The sequence below is a fragment of the Crocuta crocuta genome, unplaced genomic scaffold, assembly GCF_008692635.1.
Source record: "Crocuta crocuta isolate KB4526 unplaced genomic scaffold, BGI_CrCroc_1.0 scaffold728, whole genome shotgun sequence".
Lineage (NCBI taxonomy): Eukaryota > Metazoa > Chordata > Mammalia > Carnivora > Hyaenidae > Crocuta > Crocuta crocuta.
In genome coordinates this window covers 202827-226344 of record NW_027528815.1, presented here as the reverse complement: position 1 = coordinate 226344, position 23518 = coordinate 202827, and the positions used below count along the sequence as shown (strand labels likewise).

The 23518-nt window shown below is 39.3% G+C and overlaps 1 protein-coding gene across 1 annotated transcript; it reads right to left on the bottom strand.

The window, feature by feature from the left end:
• Nucleotides 1-465: 465 nt before the first annotated feature.
• PIWIL3 (piwi like RNA-mediated gene silencing 3) lies at nt 466-23518 on the bottom strand. Its single transcript, XM_077755881.1, has 17 exons — nt 23422-23518; nt 22611-22825; nt 21000-21118; nt 20290-20370; nt 19451-19645; nt 17239-17350; nt 14596-14722; nt 14282-14399; nt 13773-13887; nt 12609-12660; nt 5802-6025; nt 5553-5656; nt 3999-4069; nt 3479-3629; nt 2354-2479; nt 1042-1189; nt 466-878 (listed from the first exon to the last, which is right to left on the bottom strand). The coding sequence occupies exons 1-17, from the start codon at nt 23516-23518 to the stop codon at nt 762-764; spliced, it is 2172 nt and encodes a 723-aa protein (XP_077612007.1). The 3' UTR covers nt 466-761.

The window sequence follows — 23518 nt, the reverse complement described above, 5'->3', positions numbered from 1 at the left end:
AGAAAAAAGTATTCTCAGGAAAAACATAATAGCTTCATTTTAACAAATTACTCATGACTTCTGATTACAGTACAGTTAACAGTAATGTCCCACTTGGAACATGCACAAGAGAATGAATTAAACAGAAGTGCTAATAAACCTCTTCATTTCGCTTCTTTGTGGAAAAAGTGACAAAACATTTTGATATTCCTAAGCTGTCACAGCTCTTAAAACAAAAGGCTTTCCTCATTACATCTCCAAAGATACACTCAAATTTCCCCCCCGGTCCAAAGAATACTACTACATACTTGTTACTTCTTTAACACAAAATTTTAAACACAGATCCTCATTTAATTTTACTTCTTTTTTAAAGAGCTTTTCTGTTCTTTTAAAAACAACATATTTCAAAAAGTAATTATTTTCCAAGTAGAATCTACCTGTGCATGTTACAAATGTCCAACCACTACATTGAGTAGAGTAACTTGCTCAGAACGCTAAGTGTTCAGGCATGGTCAGTCATAAAGCCACCGTAACAAATTTCAAAGGTGAATTGCAAGACAAAACCCTCACAGTCCATTTTACTTCCTGGAAAATAGAAGGGTCATGTTCAGTCAGTGGTAGTATTGCCAAAAGCATGCACCACTCTGAATCTCCATGTCTGACCAAGAATGATTATAATTCAAAACTGTGCATCTAGGAAAGTATCTCAGAAGTACAGCTTAAAAAAGAAAAAGATTCACAAATGGTGGCTTTCAACAGGTCACCAGCCTCTCTTCTGTTGGTCACAGGTAAAAGAGACGGCTTGCCAGGGAATAGTGTGGTTCCTGGTGGATACTCTGGCCCACAAGGTAAGCCAGTTTATGGGCATAGTGACAAGGAGCAGGAACTCGAATGACACCCTTTAGCAGAAAGAAGAACAAAAAAAATTTTTTTAAACCTTCTCTCTACTTCCCCTAAATGTAACTTTTCAGAGATACCAATCCAAAGGTTCAGAAAGTATAGATTCAATTTTGAACAATTTTACAGATCTACAGGAAAATCCATATTGAAAGAAGTACTTACTGACAAATTATAATACATGTGGCATAGTCTGTAAGTTAGACACTGTATTCCATCTGGGGTGAAGTGAACCGTGTCATGGATGACATTATAATGAGTAGGAGTGACAGTACCATCTTTCACAGACTGACTCACGATAAAAAAGTCATACCTGGAATTACAGAACACAGGAATACAGCAGATCAGCTTATTTTCAGAAGAAAAAAAAAAAACCCCAAATGTAGCAGACCTAGTATCTGATGTGACACAATGGACAGAAATCCATTCTATGGACAAGAGTTTCCTTTACATTTGGAAGCCCGCCTGACTGTTGAGCAATGATTTGGGAAAGCAAGTCTACAGAGGGCAGCGGGACCACTGATACAAGTAAACAAGGGATAGTGCTCTCGTGAGTTCTACCAAAAGCATTTGTGCTAATGCCCAGATGCAGAAACTTGAAATTGGCATGTTGGATATGATTGTAGGGACACGGAGTTCAGAGTTCCAGGACACCTTCTGTCTCTCCCTAGGAAATCACCAGAATCCATTCAAAGTCCCCAATGATAGAAATGGCAAGGTTCATCGACTTCGTGTAGATAATGGGTTTTTACGTGTACTATGTTCTGCTTGGCATGGATCCTACTTTCCGTTTGCTTCTCTCTTCATTCCTTTCCTGCCTTCTCCTAGATTGATCGATGTTTGTCCTTCCTTAATCTTACTATGTTGCTCCCTGTCTGATGGTATGAAAGTCCGGTTTCATCTCCCATCCAGGGTTCTGCATAATTCTCCCCTTTTGCAGAATGGATGAGTCTCCACTTGGCCAGGAGTCCTGCCGTCCTTCCCAGCACATGAGGAATCTCAGAATGCTAAGCATATTTAAATTCTAGAAGACAACTGAAGACAGAAACCTCTATAATCCCATGTGTATCTGTTTATATAATTTTTTAACCATCTTTAGGTCAATTCTTTCTCCTCTAACCCATGCAAACCTTTTTTTTAGAAGAAAAAAATAAAAATTTCTGTTTGAATAAAAGGGAACCTTTATTTAAACAAATAAATAAAATGGTGGCTTACCACTGCCTCTTGGTCACCCCCACATCAATAACCGTTCCTGGAAGTGGATTTTGAAGTCTTCCGTGATACTCAGCAAAAAATCTGGTGTTTATTCGTTTCTTTACCACAACGACAGTTAGTCGGACCCTTAAAAGTTATGATTGGTCAGTCAGGTAGAGAAGGACAGATACCATATGTTTGCACATATAGGTGGATTAGGAGGAACTTAACAGCAGACCATGGGGGAGGAAAAGGGGAAAATTAGTTGGCNATGGTGGCTTACCACTGCCTCTTGGTCACCCCCACATCAATAACCGTTCCTGGAAGTGGATTTTGAAGTCTTCCGTGATACTCAGCAAAAAATCTGGTGTTTATTCGTTTCTTTACCACAACGACAGTTAGTCGGACCCTTAAAAGTTATGATTGGTCAGTCAGGTAGAGAAGGACAGATACCATATGTTTGCACATATAGGTGGATTAGGAGGAACTTAACAGCAGACCATGGGGGAGGAAAAGGGAAAATTAGTTGGCGAGAGGGAGGGAGGGAGGCAAACCATGAGAGACTCATGAATGCTGAGAACAAACTGAGGACTGATGGGAGTAGGGGGGAGGGGAAGGGGGGTGATGGGCATGGAGGAGGGCACTTGTTGGGATGAGCACTGGGTGTTATATGGAAACCAACTTGACAATAAACTATTTTTTTAAAAAAAGTTATGATTGGTGTCACTAGATGTACTCTTGTAATCTCAGAAGCATTCAGAGGATTGAAACACCACACAGACAGGATTCATTAAGAAGAATCTGCAAAAGGCCACTCCCCACACATCCCAACTTTACTGTCCTAGTTCTGTGTGCCCAACTCAAGCAGTAAAAGAGGCTCCTATTCACAGCCACCCACATCATAGGGGGAGGAACTTCCTCACAAGGCCAGGACTCCTTCTACCTATGCTGGACATCAGGCTTTGCTCACAAACAGATGAGGCCAGAGGAGGCAGTTGGGAGGAATTCCCTACCCCTAGGACCTACACAACTCCAGGATAAAGTAGTTGCATAAACACAAACCATCGACCAGTTATGTTCATGGATTTTAATGAGTATCTGAGGTTGACAAGCCTCCACTACATGAAGGGTGGCAGGGAAATTAGAAAAAAAGGAAAGTTCATAGGGGTTTAAAAGGAAGAACACAATCTGGAATGTTCTAGTTCTGCTCTGAACTCTTGACTTGGGTGTGGAGTAGAAAGTCAAAGAATGAAGGGTCATGGGTTTTCTCCCCACCGAGGGACTGATGCCTCTGGGTCATGCTCTTGCTCTCTTAATTCACACGTCCTAATAACTGTTACAGATTCCTTTCAATGACTGAAACTGTAGGGTTTACAAAATCTGCACTTTACAACTTATATACTTAGACTCATCGCCGTAAACAGATTTTAAGGAGGACCGAATCTGTGGTACTTCGTGTTCAATCAATGCTTGAAGCTGACCATCCCCCACTCCATCCCGATACACAATGATGGATTGTGGCAGAAATAGATTATGTTTATACCAGAGCTTCAGGGCAGCTGAAAGGAAATTAGAAACACAGGTAAATAAACTGGCTACCACTATTTATAACAGCTTCTAGGTTCAGTTCCTCCTGACACTTTCACTGCTTTTAGGCCTTCAGGCTAGCCCAGGGTTTCTCAAAAGCACCACTACTGAAGTTCTGAACCAGGTTATTCTTTGTGGTGGTGATGGTAGGGTTGTTGCTGTCTCCTGCAGCATCCCTGGTCTCCACCCACTAACTAGATGCCAGTAGCACATTCCAGTTGTGACAACCAAGAGTGTCTTTAGTTATTGCCAAAAATCTCCTAGGGGACAATCTCTCCACTAATGGACAACAACTATATACAACTATAAACTCAGGCACTTAACCTCCAGGGGACACTGACCTTCCAAGCAGGCTCTCAGCCCATTCACAAGCTCTTGCCCTGCTTCTTGGAAGACACACTGAGAGAACCACCTGTTTGGAGAAAAATAAGCCATTAGTTTGGGAAACAAGATTCTTAAAATTTCATCATTTTGATTCTGAGTTAATCTAGGACCTCCAAAAAAAAAAATCACTATTGGTAGTTGAGGATCCAATTAAGGATCCATTCTTTTATTTTCCTGCGGAGATCGAAGCATTCACCTTTTCTGGTATCTTAGGCATTTAATAAAATTCTGAATGCATTCAGATAGTGACATAGAATGGAAGCATTCAATATTGCTGCAAATTATACATTTGATGTGCATGACTACTGCTACGTCACCCACTGGTGAACACCACAAAATAGACTATATTTCTGCGGATTCCCATTTCTAGGATGATGTCTTAAGCAATGGTTTATCACAATCTGCTTTGAAGGAGTAGTATGCTTTGGAATGGTAATAGCTACCTGACCGCATCCCAATAGATCAATATTTGTCTCAGGGTTATTTTTTTTCTTTTGTAAATATTTTGAGAGAGAGACAGAGAGACAGAGACAGAGAGATAATCCTAGTCAAGCTCCACATTCACAAACCATGAGCTAATGACCTGAGCCAAAATTAAGAGTCAGACAGTTAACCAACTGAGCCCCTTCCCCCTCCCCTCTCCCCCCACCCCAGGCACCTCTGCTCTCTGATCTCAGGTTTCTATTCCCTGCATTTTAACTACTTCAAAGTATTACAATGATCTGACATGATGCAATGTATTTGTTTGTCTGCCTCTTTTTCAGAATTTACACTTCACAAGAGGTTATACTTTTTGGCACTACCTTTTCACTGCTCTTTTATCAGCAGTTGAGCACAGCAAGTGCTCAAAAAGCTCTATGAACCAGGGACAGCTGGGTGGCTCTGTCAGTTGAGATTCTGATTTAGTTTTGGCTCAGATCATGATCTTACAGTTTATGGTTTCAAGCCCCACGCGACTCTGCACTGACAGCACACAGTCTGCTTGGGATTCTCTCTCCTCTCTCTCTCTGCCCCTCCCCTGCTCCTTGCTCTCTCAAAAAATTTTTTTAAAAATCTATGAANATACAGCCAACTGATCTTTGACAAAGCAGGAAAGAATATCCAATGGAAAAAAGACAGCCTTTTTAACAGATGGTGTTGGGAGAATTGGACAGCAACATGCAGAAGAATGAAACTAGATCATTTTCTCACACCATGCACAAAAATCAACTCAAAATGGATAAAGGACCTGAACGTGAGACAGGAAACTATCAACACCCTAGAGGAGAAAGCAGGAAAATAAAACTCTTAAGCTGCCCTATTTGTCATAATTTGTTAAGCAGCTATAGAAAAATAATACAGAGCCTTCCACACCAAATGTTTTGGGAGCATAGCCTTGCCAGAAGAGGAGCAGTACAAGATGGCAAGAACACATTGTCCGTGGACCTTGTTAACAAGCTTTAGTTATGCCCACTCTCCTGCTTGTCCACAGCCAGCTGCCAATGAAACCATGTCTGCCAGAGCTCACTCACTGTGTTAATTCCTGATTGACACTGGACACGAAGCCTGCAATGGACTTCCGCCGATTTACAATATCATGGAAACAGTCGATACCAATGAACATTGCATTCCGTAACTGAAATGTTTGAGAAGGGAGTCAGTTGAGTTAGAACACAATACAAGCAAAATTAAATAATTACATTTTAAAGAGAGTCAAATAGTCTTAATGAATTCAATTAAACACAACTGAAATAAAGTGAACGCAAAGAAATCCAACATACTCCTGTTTCCACCTTCCAGAGGGCTCCTCCCATCTTGCAGTTCATCTGCTGGGCAATCTTTGTAGCAATGGTCATCAGTGTCTGGGGTTTGTCTAAGGTCCGTGCCACCACACACTGGCTTGGGATGGGGCAATTGACACACAGGTATTTTTTTATGCCATCATACAGGTCTTTCCTGTCACTGGACAGCACACAAAGGACCTTGAAAGAAAGCAAAAATGAAACTGTCCAAGATGCAACCACAGTGATAGGAGAAATGGACACCACAACAAGGAAGATATTTAGGTGGAGCACTGATAAAGCAGAGTCTGTTTATTCAATAGCTGATCTGTGAAAGGTCTGGAATCCTGTTACATTAAATAATTGTAAAGGTGACTGTATGGAAGAAAGTCTGGGAGCCAGGCACAAGCAATATGCATCGATTGCTTGAACTTGCAAAGTCTGTACATTCTAGTTATTCCATTTCTAGGAGTTTATCATGAAGTTACAAAGGAAGGGTAAAAAACACAGATTGAAATGTACCATTCTCAGGATAGTCACCACTTACAGGTAGATACTATGTGAGAAGCACTTGCCAAGCATCTCAACTCAGTTAATTCTTCAACAACCTACTGAGATAAATACTAGTATCCCCATTTTATCCCCAAGCAAACAGGCTCAGGAGTTATGGGAACCACCCGATTTACAGGCAGCAGACCAAGGTTTCCTACACGTGCTTGGACCTCCATCAGAATACAGAGCCATGAGGAAGAGTTTTTACTGCTTGCTAGCTTTTGACTATGGGAAAACCATCAATATATTATTTTTACCATGATGTTTTTAGGAAGATTTTTTTTTGGCAAACATCCTTTATTAGATTAGGGGAAATTTTTAATGTTTATTTTTTAGAGAGACAGCAGGGGAGGGGCAGAAAGGGGGAGACACCCAAAACTCTGAGCTCCAAGCTCTGAGCTGGCAGCACAAACCCAATGTAAGGCTCAAACTCATGAACTGTGAGATCATGACCTAAGCCAAAGTCAAATGCTTAACCAACTGAGCCGCCCAGGCACCCCAGAAAATTCTTATTCTAGATTAGAGTTTTTCTTTTCATGTGGAAGAAATGTGGAATTCTATCAAATGCATCATCTGCATTTTTTTTCAGTTGCAACAATTTTTCCTATAATTCACAATACTAACCAGATAGTTACTTCTCTTTTTCTAAAAATTGCACTTCAAGGTTTCAGGTTTACTAGCACCCCCTGAACCCTGGTGTTCTCCTAATATTTCTTTAGCCTCCAAGGTATCTTAATTATAACTCACCTTGTTCTTAATGTTGTCAAGCCTCCTTCAGACTCTTTTCTTCAAACTTGACAAGAAGTTCTAATATCCTTGGCTTTAGATTTGTTGTTCTGTTTAGTTTCTGCTTTTTGTTATTTATATCATCCTACCTTATTTTGGTTCATTCTGTTCTTAGTGCATTAAAATTCAGATTTCATTCCCAATACATTCATCAAGGGCCAGGAGTCCCCTGTTGTTATTAGTTTGCTGTTTTATACAGGTTTTGATACATACTGCTTATATGGTCTGGTTTTTTTTTTTTTTTTAACTTCCATTAATACTATTCTTTTTTTAAGAAAAGGTGTTATTTTGAGAAGGAGAGTGTGTGGAAGAGGCAGAGAGAGTGCGAGAATCCCAAGTAGGCCCTGCACAGTCAGCATGGAGCCCGATGTGGAGTTCGAACTCACAAACCTGGAGATCATGACCTGAGCCAAAATCAATTGGATGCTTAACCAACTGAGCCATCCAGGTGCCCTTCCATTGGTATTATTCTAATGTAATTGCTACTTACAAGTAATTCTTTGGTTTTTAAATGTATGTGGTTTAATGATTTCTACTTGCAATGGACTGTGGTCACTGTGTGTGTTTGATAGGAATGTCAGTCCTTCGTTATTGGTTTAAGATTTCTCCATGTCCATTGGGATCACTTAAGTATAAAAGCTAAACTAACTTACAGATATGCTTTTGAAAAGCACCTATTCTTTTGGGTACAGATTACACATACATGAGGGAAAGGTGTGTGTATCTATTAGCTGGTCAGTAAGTCAAGCTTTTAAATACAAGTTTAAAATCTTCTAGATTCTCATGTTTTAAGTAATGACTTCTGAGTTTTCTGAGAGTGGTCAGCTAACATCATCTCCTACAATTTCAGCTTCTAAAATAGCATGGACCCGTCTCCTCCTGAGAAGAGCTGTTCAAGCTGATGAAAATATAAGGGAATGCCTATTTAGGGCTCAGCCAGTTTAACAAGGCCATAAAGAGTTACAGAGTTAAGATAGGAGAGAAGTAGAGAGATGATCCCAACAACTGGGGATGCTTTCTCCCAAAATGTTTGCCCACCCCAGTGAACATGGCTGAAAGGTCAGAGACTATGAATAGACTGCCTCAGAGAGAGAAGAACAGAAATTGAAGGCAATGCCTTGTCAAGAAAAGGGTACTGGGGATAGATTTTGAGAGTCTACCACTCAAAACTAAACAGATGAACTTTAGAACACTACAGATTAAGGCATGAAGCCACGTGAATGTTCAAGCTGATAGTTGTATCAGTGTACAAACCCACTTTTGGAAAAGTGATAAGTAGCATCTAATGACAAGGGACCATTCTACTCCCAGGTAATTCGCCAACAGAAATGTATGCACAAAAGACACATACTAAAGTATGCATAACAGTACTCTAGATCACAGCAAAGCTAAAGACAGCCCAAATGTCCGTCAACAATTGAATGGGTTAAGTGAAAAACAGGATACTACATAGAACAAGAGAGCAAACCACAACTTTATCCCACTAAAGGTGAAGCTCAAGGTTGAACAAAAGAAAAACAGACCAAAAAGACTATGTAGGGGCACCTGGGTGGCTCAGTTGGTTAAGCATGACTTCAGTGCAGATCATGGTCTCATAGTTCAGGAGTTCAAGCCTTGTGACAGGCTCTGTGCTGACAGCTCAGAGCCGGGAGCCTGCTTCAGACTCTGTGTCTCCCTCTCTCTCTGCCCCTCCCCCACTGACACACTCTCTCTCTCAAAAATAAACAAACAAAAAAGGACCATATATACGTTGAACTCTTTTGGGGCAAATTTCAAAAACATTCAACACGAAGCAGTCGGAGGGTGGGTGGGTAGTAGTTGTATTAGGAGGACTGAGCATTAGAAGGAAACAGTGCATCTCACAGGAGGGTAAAAGATCATATAATCCATTAAATGAGAATCCAGAAGTCCGTGTTTACATAAATACATACTGACACAAGTCGAGAAGAATGGAAAAGTCTTCCTAATAGAAAAACAACAAACACAGAAGAGAGGTCGAAAGCATAAAAAGCACCAACTGGGAAGCTCCATAATAAGCACTATTTCAGGCACAAATCATCAATGGACCCCAAAACTGGGGAGTGAAACTTCACTGAGAAACAGGAAATGTGCATGGTCTCAAAATATCTTCTCCCAGTTAGCTAATCAATTACAAAGGCGGGGGGAGATAATCTCTTTAAAAATGGGGTAATCTACCAGACCTCCTCTTGAATCAAGTGATCCAAATTAAAATTACAAGTCAACATCACATGCTCCCAGACATGAGGAATTGAGAATAAGATGGTGTTGCTTCTGTGGTAATTCTGCAAGAGCACCTGATCGGACTCCAGCAACAAAGAAACAGGCAAACTCATACTGACGACTGTTCTACAAAATAACTGGTCAGCGCACTTCCAGAACATCAAGGCCATCAATCTCAGAGGCAGACCAAAGAAAACTTGCAGATTAAAAGTAGACTAAAAAGGCATGGTCATTAGATGCCTCAGGTGACTTGGGGCACCTGGATGGCTCAGTCAGTTAAATGTCCGATTTGTGATTTTGATTCAGGTCATGATCTCACAGTTTGTGGGATCAAACCCTATGTCAGGCTCTGTGCTGGCAGTGAGGGGCCTGCTTGAGATTCTCTTTCTCTTTGCCCCTCCCCCACTTGTGTTCTCTCTTGAAAATAAACACATTAGGGGCGTCTGGGTGGCTTAGTCGGTTAAGCGTCCGACTTTGCTTAGGTCATGATCTCGCGATTCGTGGGTTCGAGCCCCGTGTCGGGCTCTGTGCTGACTGCCAGCTCAGAGCCCGGAGCCTGTTTCAGTCTGTGACTCCCTCTCTCTCTGACCCTCCCCTGCTCACGCTGTCTCTCTCTCTCTCCTAGAAATAAATAAAACATTAAAAAAAAAAAGAAAATAAACACATTAATTTAAAACAATAAAATAAAATTCTTAGATGCCTCATGTGACCCTAGAAGGACCCAATTCTATAAAGGGGATGGTTGGTAGAATCTAAATTAGGCAGGTAGATGGATGAATGCCTCAGGAAAACACACATGTTGTGAATAATGACACATGCATAAATGGACATACGTGTATAGGTTATGTACATAAGGAGAGAGAAAGAATGATTTGAAGACAAGGAGGTAGGTAGATGGAAAGAAGAGAGAGACAACGATTATATGAAGGTGTTAAAATGTATTATTTGTGGAATCCAGATGATGGCTGTAGAAAGATTAGTACTGTCTTTGCAACTCTTCCTGTAGATCTGAAATTGCATTAATATATAAAGTTAAAAGAAATAACATTTTAAGTATTCAGGAAAACAGAAACTGGAACTTTCAGGTTGTTGTGTAATGGTTATTTTGAGAAGGAACACAGTAAGACTCTGTTTAAAATAATGAGAGGGGAAGGGGGGTGATGGGCATGGAGGAGGGCACTTGTGGGGATGAGCACTGGGTGTTATATGGAAACCAACTTGACAAACTATTTTAAAAACAAACACAAACAAATAAATAAGATAATGAGGACCATGTTCCCAGTTGGCATTTTTACTACAAATGTTTAATTTTCAGGAACAAGTCATTATGGGCAAGATGACTGTATTCCATTTTTATTCTTTTAGCCTTAAATTATTAACACAATCCTAGATTGGTTTCCTTCCTGTAAAAAAACAAAACCAAACAAAATCCCCATAGCTTGAACACTTTTATTTCCGGTTTCTGCCTTATTCTTCCAAATCACACATTTATAGGAATTTAATTATTCAAACATTTCTGCTTCCTCCTCATGCCTGGTTTAAAACAGTGAGCTATAAGCTGTTATCTGTATACATCATAAAGAAAATATATTCCCAAACTATCTGCGAATTATTGGTAGTGTTACTACCAGTCCATATTGCGTATCTGTGAGGTTAACATTTTACTTTAGATAGAATATGTGGCTTGATGTTTTCTGACCCCCCAACACACCTTTGAAATTTGTTAGCCACAAGGCATCACTCCTGTTCACATACATGAATTCCTCCTCTATTCTCAATCTATGGAGATTTCCATTTGCACTTAAAGACAATTTTGCACATAATTGTCAGTCTTTATGTTATGTCATCCCCCAACTGTGTAAAGTGCATAAAAAGGATTGTAGACATGTCCCCCCAACCCCATCTGACAGAATACCTTTAAATATTGAAGGGGGTACTTTGAGTAAAAGAAGATATGGTTCCAAAAAAGCAAAGCTAGGACAAATGACTAAAAGTGGAACAAGATCCCATTCAAGGGATAAAGATATCTTTTTAAGACATCCCCACAGTTACAAAGGCAGTCTTGAGCTTTTCAGGCTGTTGCTAAATGAGCAAAGAAATTCCTGTTAAGAGGATTCAAACAACTACACCAAGGTTCTTCAACTCTGATTCTAACAGAAACGTGATGCTTTGGCTGATTCTCAGTGAAGGCTTCCAGCTGAGGATCTAAAGCTACAACACCAAAGAACAGAACAAAACACAACCCTCAATCATGTAACAGGAAGCAATACACAAAATTTAAGTACAATGGGATTTCAAAAATAAGAGAATGTGTATGGCTCATACAAGGTAGGCTTCAGAGTAGCCTAAAAGTCTCCTTAGTAGAAACTAAACAGATAAAAAAGTCTACCCTTTCTGTAAGAGACAATAGGAGAAACATCCTGGTTTCATGATCAAGAAACAAAAATCCTTTTAGAGATTATCCTGGAGGAGGAAGAAGGAATACAAGATGGATTAGGGGAAAGAATCCCAGGAGCCAACAAAAAAGCTGCCTTAGTAATTTAGATACAACATAATTACAACTTAATCTAAGACATTGGATGGGGAAAAGGTCAGGAAAAGTCCTCAGGAAAATACCAAGCATAGGAAACACATACTGGGCCAGAGAGAGAGCATAGACTTCACAGGTACAACTAGGGTTGGAGTCAGGGTGAATGTGATTACTATAATCCACCTTACTTTACATTTATATGGTGGTTTTCAGTTCACAAGATTTTTCATTTTTTCGTTTTTTTAATGTTTATTTTGAAAGAGAGAGAGAGAGAGAACACAAACAAGTGGGGGATGGGACAGAGAACAAGAGGGAGAGAGAGAATCCCAAGCAGGCTCCAAGCTGTCAGGGTAGAGCCCAACATGGGGTTCAATTCCATGAACCATGAGATGATAATCTAAGCCAAAACCAAGAGTCAGATTCTTAACTGAATAAGCCATCCAGGAGCCCCTGTGAAAGTTAAAAAAAAAAAAAAAAAAATTCCAAGTCCTCAAGCCTGAAAGAATTAGCATAACATGGTAACATTACCTAGAGGCTAAAACCCAAAAATTGTATTCAGCTACATGAGAGGGGTAAATTTACATTTGTTGGCTAGTTTTGCAAACCACTGGCAACATTTCAAATTCAAAAATATGTATGAATGTAGTTTTAGGACAATCACTAAGTAGTGTGCACATATATATAAAATAGACACTTACCATCTGTGTTTTGGATGACACATAGTTTTCTAAGACGGTTATATAGGATTGGACAGTATCATTCACTTCAAGCCTAGAAAATAAGTATATATCCTCTATATTCAAAAGGTAATAAATAGTAAACATGTAACATGCAGCCAATGAAGCATGATATAAAATAAAACAAGATACAATGTTAAGTCAGGATCTTCAGTTGAAAGTTTGTTCTTTAAGTTCAATTTTTGGCTTCCTCAATATGTACCCCAATAGCCACAAGCCATATATCACAAAAGCCTATTTTAATACCTGTTGACTAGAATAGACTTTTTTGTTTACAAACTTTCATTTTGATGAAGTGACTGATTCCTAAAGATTCCACTTTATTTTTTAAAAAAATTTTTATAGTTTATTGTCAAGTTGGTTTCCATATAACACCCAGTGCTCATCCCAACAAGTATCCTCCATGCCCATCACCCCCCTTCCACTTTTAGATGGCTAACAACTGATTTTTAAATCAGATGTAATTTCTGTTCTTCTTACATTTTTGCCTCTCTCATAGCTATGCCCATGGTAGGTGTGACTTTCCGTAAGCTCTGTAGCAAGGAACAGGCTGCTCCATAATTTCTCCTAGGATATAGTACTAGCCAATAATCTAGTGACTTCACATTGAGTAAAGGCCCACTTCTGGTTTCTTTTGACCAATCTGCAAATTGTGGATGAGAGTTGAACTAGAAGAGAATTCCAAGACACGTATAAAACTTCATTAAAAAATATATCAAAGAGCCTTTCCATTGTAAATATGTGCTACTTCCTGTTGAAACATTGCAATTTTAAACTTCAGTCATGACTGAATTAAGATAGAGGTTAGTAATACTGTAATTCCATCATGGGTCATCCTGGATTGTTTTGATTCTAGGTAATTGACTCTTAAGAATGCATTTGGAAGATCATTTTGCCATGAGAAATGTCCACAGTACTAATAAAGATAAAACACAGTTTACTACATGCCAAGCACATTACATGCATTCTCACTGAACATCTGCTTGCTCTCTCAGAGAAAGGACAGAGAACCCAAGAAGAGAAAGCAATTTCAGTTATTGACCTTAGTTCCACTGCATTATTATTCATCTGACCCCAAATAACTAAATGAATAACTGAAACATGACCACTTTGAAATGGTCTTACCGCTCTGCTTCCTTGAAGAATTCTTACTTCTTTCATAATTCTTCCTGAGAAGGACAAGAAGTCTGAATCAAATTTCAAATCCCAGAGTTGAAGTTCCCTTTGTGCAGTCTTATGTCTGAAAGTTAAAATTTACACAAGATCAGTCCAAAGAAAATAAGCAAAAGTGAGGATCCACTTATAAAATTCTTCTCTAAAGACGCCTTTTATTTGTCCTCTGTCCTGACATGGTACAAAGGTCCCTGGTACCCTGAAATCATGAGGTCTTCACTCTCACATTTGTGCAGGGTCTTAGGATCTTTCTATCATTCTCCGCCCTCCAGACTTCTCCAAACTTTGCACTGTCAGGAAAAAAAAAAAAAAAGAAAAAGAAAAGAGAGAGTTGTTCTCCCCAAGATATCGTTTTCCTCCCAACTGTCACTTTTTCATTGGAGAAACTGAGATGTCAAGGATTCTACGCATTCTCAACTTCAAGACACACACGCACATGCACACAGAAAAATAACACTTACCTTTGTACAATATTCATGAATCTTTGTAATTCATGCTGCCTTTTTTCTGGATCCAATCTTGTATGCATAGCCAAGTCTCTCATCACTCTGTAGTCTTTACGCATTTCATCTGTTAGACCTTTACAAAAAAATTAAAAAGATATAGCTAAACAAGCAAGAATAGATTTACGTGAGACAAGCCTTGACGGTTGTATCTGGAAGAGGAAGAACCAGCAAAGAGAATGCAGCTCTGGGTCATATGGATTTTTATGAAAAGCCAGTACTTCTACATCATAACATCTGAGGCTTTAAAGAGGTGGTCTTCTCTGTAGTACCTGTCAGGTAGCATAACTCAGGAACCAGCATTATAGGCTCATGGGGCGTGTCCTGTTGGCTCTTTTTCCATTTGCCTTTGCTGACCAAAAGTGGCTGAGTTAGGTCAGTGACCACTAGACCATGTTGCTGCTCGACAGAAACAAGAAAGAACACTGGTATAACTATCAGCGAAGCCTTAGCAAAGTCCCGTAAATAGGTACAGAAGAGTGTTTTGGGATCACCAACAGAGGCCTGAGGGTATGCTGGTGATACTGTTCCCCCAAGTTCAAGAATGCATTAAAGATACTCCTAATATTCTCTTAGTTTAGATGTCCACAGATGGCCTCTTTTTCCTCTGTCAACACAGGTGGCCAAGAAGGGCGGGGTTCTCAGACATATCGGGGTCATTGTACAATCCTTTCACTACAGTATATGTGTAGACACATGACAGGCTCTTAGGATCTGTATTTCTGACTACAGTACGGTCTTAAAAATTCCTTAAACACAATTGAGAACTTTCAAGAGGATTCCCAAACTAATGGCGGTGGGGGGTGGCAACAAACCCAGTAAACTTTTTAGAATTGTAATTCCACATCTATTCAGAACATGCCTCCTACATCCTTTCCCTTAAACTCTCAGTCCCTGCTTCCAGGAGGAAGAGCTATTTGCCAAGACAGCCTATCCCTGGGCTGCAATTTCTGTACCACAAAGGGTCTTTACTCTCCAACACAAAGCGATGATTCTTCATAGATCCTTCCATGCTAATCAATGAGATCCTCATCAGTAATAAGTTAGCCACATGAATTCTGGTATTATCTGTCTGTCTGTTAAACATCCTGAGAATGTCAAAGGAGTTCCTACCTGGGACAAGACTTCAAACCCAGTGTTCATGGCTCCTTTTCCTCTTAAGCTGAACTATTACTTTTAATTCTCATGATCTCATTGCAGACTCTATGTTTTTCACCCTTAAAGTGGTCTTTAGTTATTTGAAAGACAGCTGGGATTCACCCCCATTTCCCTGGTTCTAGAATCTTAAGGTCAGAGCTTGTGCAGGTATAGACATGCATGTAGAATCATGGCATCATTTTAGGGCCTCATTTATCAAAGCCTTTGGATGAGCTATTCTTCCTGTTGAAAACTCTGGGAAATACACCTCACATTTTCCATAGCTGCCATGCAACATCCTTGAAGGATCTCCTTCTCCATCAACTTCTGCACCTAAACAGGAGTTCTGTGGTCTCTCTTTGCATTATGATGAAATCTTTTTTGAAGGCCAGGATTGTACTTTCCTTCTAAGGGCTCATCTATGGATAACAGGATTTTTCTAGATCTCATGATAACTAAATTGCCATCTGTTATTAGACTGGAGTTCCCACCAGGGAACTCGGGTCCAAGATGACCCGAGTCATTTCAAATATTTCAGCCCATCTGTCTTTTTCTCAAGTAAGCCTGCTGAAACCATGATCTTATGTTTCTTTTATATCCAAGGCTCCTGCCTATCAACTTGTGCCAAGAAGGTAGTTTATCTTCACGTGACAAACCATCGCTCTCAAATTATTCCCAAATCCACTGCTTTGTGATGCCAGAATGTGTGAACTATTACAACCTATATATATTTGAACTTCTACTACATGCTAGTCATGGTATAGGATAGAAGAGATATTTACAAGGAGCAAAACCAACATTGTCCTGCCCTGGTGGGACTATGTCTATGGGGAGGGGAGCGATTCATAAAGTAACCACTCAGATACAGAATTACAAACTGGGATAGAGGCTATGAAATGCAAGGGCACAAACAGAACAGGGGGACTTCACAAAGGCCTGAGATTGTAGCTCGGTGTGGGGCAGATGTCCTCAGAATACCCAGCATGGCTTTTCTCAATCGATGACCTTTGAGGTCAAATTTGGAGAATGAACTAGCAAATATCAGCCTGATGCCTCCATTTGCCACCTCCATCAGAGCCTAAAATCAATCCAATAATCCCCAATCTCCTCAAACCAATTCCCCCACTGCAGTAAATGACATGGGCATCCACTTACTTCCTACCTCTCCCACCCTAATTCTAGTCACCATTATCATTGACCTAAAGGGACTTAGCCACCCCCTACTGGTGTCCCTGCCTCCCTTTTTACCCACACACAGCCCATTCCTTATATTTTATTTTACACCTGTGTGTCTAATTACATCACTTCATCCATTTGTATAACACTTGACAATAAAATAAATTTGTCTCAGCGGACAGAACTTTATACAGTGTGGCCCCCACCTCATCCTTTGATTTCATATCCTACAACCCAAGGATGTCCTACCCACAACGTTGGGTATTTTCTACCCAACACGTTTAGAACTACCATAGCCATTTCCAAGACCCACAGGAGAGGCTATATTGCAGCCATTCTAATTATGACATTGCTCTATATGTGAGGCATTTGAATGTATGGATAATAGATGTGTCAAGTTACAATTCCTTTAAGGAGAAATTTTATAATAGATTACATATATTTATATACATAGCTATATATAGATAGATGTTGCTATATATTAGTTATGACTTATAATCTAATATATAAGACTATATGTTGCACATATGTTAGGAGACATATTGACTGCATAATAAGAAAAAATGAGATGTAAATACATTGAAAGAAAAGAGATTTCATACCTCCTTGTAGTAGTCTACAAAGGTAATCTCCTCACCACCTGATTTCTTAAATGTACTTCTGGGAGTCTCCTCCCAATTAATAGCATCCACTCGATAGGTTCGGTTGTTATACCTGTGGAATAGTCACAACATACAGTATTATTCCTAACATATTCATGGCATGGGATCATGTAAGAATAGGTTCTAAATCCTACAAGTAATTGCAGGATATATACACTTTATTAAATTCATATACAATTTACCTATGTAAGGGTATAATCCAGTGGTCTTACTATATTTGCAGAGTCGTAAATCTTATACATTTGCGTACCCAACCTATTTCACTTGAATTGAATGATATATGTGACCTTTCCTGACAGCCTTTTTCCATTTAGTGTACTATTTTTCAAGGTTCATCCATGCTGTAGCATGTATTGGTACTTCATTCCTTTTTATTGCCAAATGATACACTATTCTATAGATAGACATTTTTATTTATCCATTTATCAGTTGATGAACATTTGAATTGTTAACACCTTTGAGCTATAATGAGTAATGAGGTTTGGACATTCATGTATCAATCCTGGTGGACATAGGTTTCCATTTCTCTTGGGTATAAAACTAGGAATAAACTTGCTGGATCATATGAAAACACTATATTTAGCATATTGAGAAAGTGCCATACGGTTTCCCGAAGGGACCACACCACTTTACATTTCTACCAGCAGTGTTTGAGGGTTGGTTCCAACTTTTTCACATCCTTGCCAACATTTAATCTCTGCTTTTTCAAATTTAGCCATCTTAGGGAGTATGGAGTGGTATTTCACTGTGGTTTAACTTTGCATTTCCCTGATGGCCAATAATATTGTGCACCTTTCATGTGATTATTAGTCACTTGTTTATTTCCTTTGGAGGCCTTTCTATTCAGAACCTTTGCTCATTTTTGAAAGTTGGGTTAAAAAAAGTAAATAAAAGGTTGTCATTTAATTATTAATTTGTAAGCATTTCTTACATATGTAGGTACAAGTTATTTAGGAGCTATGTGATTTGCACTTGTTCTTTCATTCTGTCCCTTTCTTTCATTTTTTTTTTTTGACTTTGAAGAAAGTTTTTAATTTGGTGAAGTCCATTTTATATTTTCCTTTTGTCATCCCTTCTCTGTTGGCATTTTATCTAATAAGGTTTTGCCTAGCCCAAAATCAAGAAAGTTTACTCCTGAGTTTTCTAAGAATTTTATACTTTTAAGTCTTACATTTAGGTCTATTTTGAGTTAATTTTGGGGTTAAACTGGAGTTCATTTTGTATATTCTGTGAGGAAGGGCCAGGTGAATATCCAGTGGTCCCAGCAATGTTTGAGGAAAAGAGTATTTCTTCCTCAAGTAAGTGTCTTGAAACTCTTGAAGATTAATAGACTATAAATGTGAGGTTAACTCCAGGATTCTCAATTCTATTCCATTGATTTTTTAGTCTATCCTCATACCAGTATCCCATTGTCCTGATTACTAGAGCTTTGTAGTAAGTCGAAATTGGGAAGCAGGAGTCCTCAACTTTACTCTTAAGATGATGCTGGGAAGCAAGAATAAAGTTGATGACTCCTAAGATGGTGCTGGCCAAGTAGCTCTACATCTATGCTTTTCAGCTTAAAATGTAGTCGAGAGGAAGATTAAAAGTAAAACACTTTCAAGTGGAAATTTACTAATAGATTATAATTAAGCCCTGATTTTAAAAAATAGATACAAAGCAAGAGAAAAGAAGAAATTTGGAAGGAGCATATTTTGTTACATGTGAAAGGGTTCAGAGCAGATGACTGATTGGCATCAGGAATTGCAAGAACAGCAAAGTCTACAACTGAAACGTATCTTTCTCTCATGCTGTATAGCCAGATGAGAAAAGGATGGATTCTCACCATTTCCATGCTATTTCTTCTGAACTTTAACATTTAGTGATTCAAAAACTATAGGACCATGTCTTATGGAGGGAAAAAGTTCTCAAAGTGATTGGATAGGTTTTCAAAAAGTAGACTTACAGGATGCCTGGGTGGCTCAGTTGGTTACGTGTCTGACTTGAGTTCAGGTCATGATCTCATGGTTCGTGGGTTCAAGCCCCGCATCAGGCTCTGTGCAGACCGTGCAGAGCCTGGAGTCTGCTTCAGATTCTGTGTCTCCTCCTTTTGCCCTCCCCCCCTCAAAAATAAACATTAAAAAAATTAAAAAACAGAAAAATGCAGACTTACTTTGTAAAAACAATTGATCCAACTAATTCTTTAGTAATGTCCTTAATATCTTTCCTTTGGGATTTGCTATCAACATGCATTATTAGATCGTAAGCAGTTTGCATTCGGAGCAGTTTATGGTTCACATCAGCACAGAGGGTAATGCTGGTTTCATACTCAAGAATAGAAGTAATATATCCAGGCCAGATTACCAGCCTGCAAATAGAATATGTCAGATGCGAGGGTCAAATCCAAGCTTTGAACAAAGAAGCAAGTGTCCCAGGGTTGGAACTTGGGGTCTAAAATTGGTGCTTAGAAGTCAAGCAGTTTCAATTTCTTATGTTTAGTTAGAATTGGTCTTTTGAAGAATTGGTCTACCTTTCCAATAGAGATTTACCTGATGTGCTAGTTAAAATGATTATTTTTGTTAAACCATTTTATTACCAATTATGGGCTCACACACCTATATCCACACACATAAATATGTATATATGTGAAAATATATGGGATATAGGTGTGTAAATTATAAACCTATATTATACACACATACATACATGTAGATATAATTATTGAAAATATTTGAGAGAAATTTATTACCCAAGTTTTAGAGGATTATTTAGGCTTCTTACAAGGTTTATATAACTACTGAATATCTCAAGGTTTATGCTTATCACTCTGGGATTTTAAGAGTGAATCTCTTCACTTCATTTCAAATTTACACTAAAGTGTTACTTAATCATTCATGACCAGTGGGTACCATTGAAAAGACCATCACTTATAAATCCTACTACTTCAAATGAGAGTAACTTTAAAAGCTTCTATGGTTAGGTCTGTGGAACATGAAACTTTCCACTGTATACTTATGATTGAGGAACTCCATGGCCTCATTCTCGTTGTAATAGTTGCGACCAACTTGCTTCAAATCCATCATCTTCAAAATTCTAGAAATTAGAAGAATAGATTTCGTTGAAACTGCAGTGAACATTATTAAGTGTTTAGGAACATACACGGGGATACACTGGGGGAAAGAAATCCATCAGTGACTTTTACAATTAACAGTAAGTGATACAAGTAAATGGCATTGTGAGGCAGATATTAAGGCCCTTTTAACTTCCATTTTCCCTTCCTTTAAATAACATACAACAAAGGATCATGGGAAGGTCGTTAGAAGGTCCTTCATTCCCAGAAACGAACTGAAACCTTTTTTGCAGACTATGTGCCTCCAATTTTAATTTTGAATATTTGTGCATCACCATGAGTGTAGAACAGAAAACAAATGAGTATTTACTCCAGGGAGAAAGAGGCATAGCTGTGCACAGTTGACATCTGGCTCTCCCTAGACAGGGAGCAGGCATGGGATGTGGGGGTAGGCAGGGAAAACAACAATAAGCCACAGAACTCAAACACATCTAGGTGAGGTTCAAGTGCCATTTTATCTCAAAGATCCTTTGCCCTCCCAGCACATGAGGCATCAAGAACACAAAATTCTAGGACCAAACATCTATGTGCAGTGCCACTGACACACTAACATGCAACTAAATCTCAAGGAGGCTAAATCTTACAAACACACTTTCTAAAGAGAATGTTGTAATAACGTAAGCAGTCCACTGAGGTGGGTTTGAGTTCACTGCAGAATTCAATGGTGACCTTCACAATCTTGGTGCCCCACCGGCTGACCAGTTCGGTTTTCTGAGGTGAAGAAAAAACAAACAAAAAGGTCTAGTGCTCCTTCCAAGGAGAGTATGCTCATTACCGGACCACAAATCAACAGGTCACTTGGGTGTCCTCCAGGAGCAATCCTAACCCCCACAGATATATGCAGGTAGAAAATAGGATTTAGAAGACCAAAGTGAGGTATCAGAATTAAATATTTACAATCCCCCCCTTTTTTTTTTTAACTTAAACAAGATCCTGTAAATTATTCATTCGGAAAAATATAGAAGTTTATTGAAGTGGGGTGCCTGGATGGCTCAGTTGGTTAAGTGTCTGACTTCAGCTCAGGTCATGATCTCACAATTTGTGGGCTTGAGCCCCACATTGGGATTTGTACTGACAGCTCAGAGCCTAGAGCCAGCTTCAGATTCTGTGTCTCCCTCTCTCTCTGCCCCTTTTCTGTCTGTCTCTCCCAAAAACAAACATTTTAAAAGTTAAAAAAAAAAAGTTTATTGAAGAGGGGCACCTGGGTGGCTCAGTCAGTTGAGCCTCTGACTCTTATTTTCAGCTCAGGTTAGGACTTCACAGTTCAGGAGTTTGAGCCCCACCTCAGACTGTGCTGAGCATGGAAACTGCTTAAGATTCTCTCTCTCTGTGGGGCGCCTGGGTGGCTTAGTCTGTTAAGCGTCCGACTTTCGCTTGGGTCATGATCTCGCGGTTCGTGGGTTCGAGCCCCGCGTCGGGCTCTGTGCTGACTGCCAGCTCAGAGCCTGGAGCCTGTTTCAGTCTGTGCCTCCCCCTCCCTCTGACCCTCCCTTGTTCACGCTGCCTCTCTCTCTCTCCTAGAAATAAATTAAAAAAAAAACATTAAAAAAAAAAAAGATTCTCTCTCTCTGTCCCTCTCCCAATTGCTCTCTCTAGCAAAAAAAAAAAAAAAAAAATCAAATTAAGGAAATGAAATTGAATAAAATGTTAAGTCCTTCCAGTTTTTTCCCCCTCCAAAGTTTTGGAGCAAGAAATAAAAACTTATTCAATGTTTCATCAGCATTTGAGCCTTATTTCTCATTGAAAAGGTAAAACATGTGTGTGTGTGTGTGTGTGTATCTTGAATTCATTTTAACCACTGAAATGAGGCATGAGTGAGTGTCAGGGATAACCAAACATGGCATATGGGTTTTATTATAAGTCTTATGGGCAAGAGACCTTCAAGACGTCTCCATAGACCATTGTATAAAGATGGTAGATTTTCTAGAATACAGGGAGAATGTGAGAGAAAGGAAGAATAAAGGTCAAGAAAATGTCTACTAATAGGAGTGCATGCGTGGCTCAGTTGGTTAAGCACCTGACTCTTGACTTCAGCTTAGGCCATGATCTTATGGTTTTTGGTTTGAGCCCTGTGGCTCCGCACAGTCAGTGCAGAGCCTGTTTGGGATTCTCTGTCTCCCTCGCTCTCTGCCCCTCCCCTGCACATGCCTTCTCTCAAAAATAGGTAAATAAACTTAAAAAGAAAAGTCTAACATTACTGAACCTGCTTTTGTAGTCTATGAGGCAGTAATAAAGAGTTCCCATCAAATATGTGACATTCTCCAATTGTCTGTTTATGCTGGCAAAGCAAATCTGTACGAACTTTCCCATCTTCAATCTCTGGCATGTAATCAATGTTGTACTTATATGTGATGAGTTCAGGGCGAGAGATCACTCGGAAATGGTTGGTGAATATCTTTACCACTCTACCCTGTGTTCCTGCAAAAACCAAACCACATGTCAATAATGAAACAAGTTGACCAACTGCACTCAAAACAATGTAGACATCACGATCTTGAGAGCCAAAGTTAGGTTAAACAAAAGACATTAGCCACCAATAACATGAACATTTACATACACCTGATGCCCAGAATATGTACCATCCATTTAGAGGAGTCCTCATACAGGCATACATTTACAGTTAAAATAGAAGATTAAAATATTTAATAACAATGACAAGAGATCAAAAGAAAACCTCTTGTAACACAAGGATTCCAAAAGGGAGGTGAGTGGGAAGCCACTGTTTGTAATAATGTTTAGCATTAAAAAAAAAAAAAGTCTCAGCACAACCAAAGAACTGGGTCATTTGGTCTTAGTTGCTATACAAGGAAAGGAAAAAATGGAGAGTATATCCAGGTCTCTAAAATAAGTCTTTATTTCTGCAAAAGTAGAGGTTATTACAAAATGAGAATGGGAGAGAATCTCCACTCACAGTGATGGGGTGAAGCTCTAAGACTCTCTTAAACACAAATGAACCCTAGTACAAGATCAACACAAACAATTCCCTAACACTGGGTTGTTAAATGCCAGCATACCTGTTGTGGAGTCTTTCACATGTTCTAAGTACTGTCGAGTATTCACCACCTGGTCTTGAAAAATGGCTCCAAGTCCCCGTTTCCCCTTCAGTGACAT

What these genes read in the sequence shown, in the direction of transcription:
- PIWIL3 (XM_077755881.1), bottom strand. Translation starts at nt 23,518, where the DNA reads ATGTCACTGAAGGGGAAACGGGGACTTGGAGCCATTTTTCAAGACCAG. An exon ending in GGATCAATTGTTTTTACAAA is followed by an intron (nt 17,351 to 19,450) that starts GTAAGTCTGCAT and finishes ACTATTCCACAG; the next exon opens with GTATAACAACCGAACCTATC. An exon ending in TGTCATCCAAAACACAGATG is followed by an intron (nt 6,026 to 12,608) that starts GTAAGTGTCTAT and finishes CATCTTGGACAG; the next exon opens with TTTCATTTTTGCTTTCTTTC.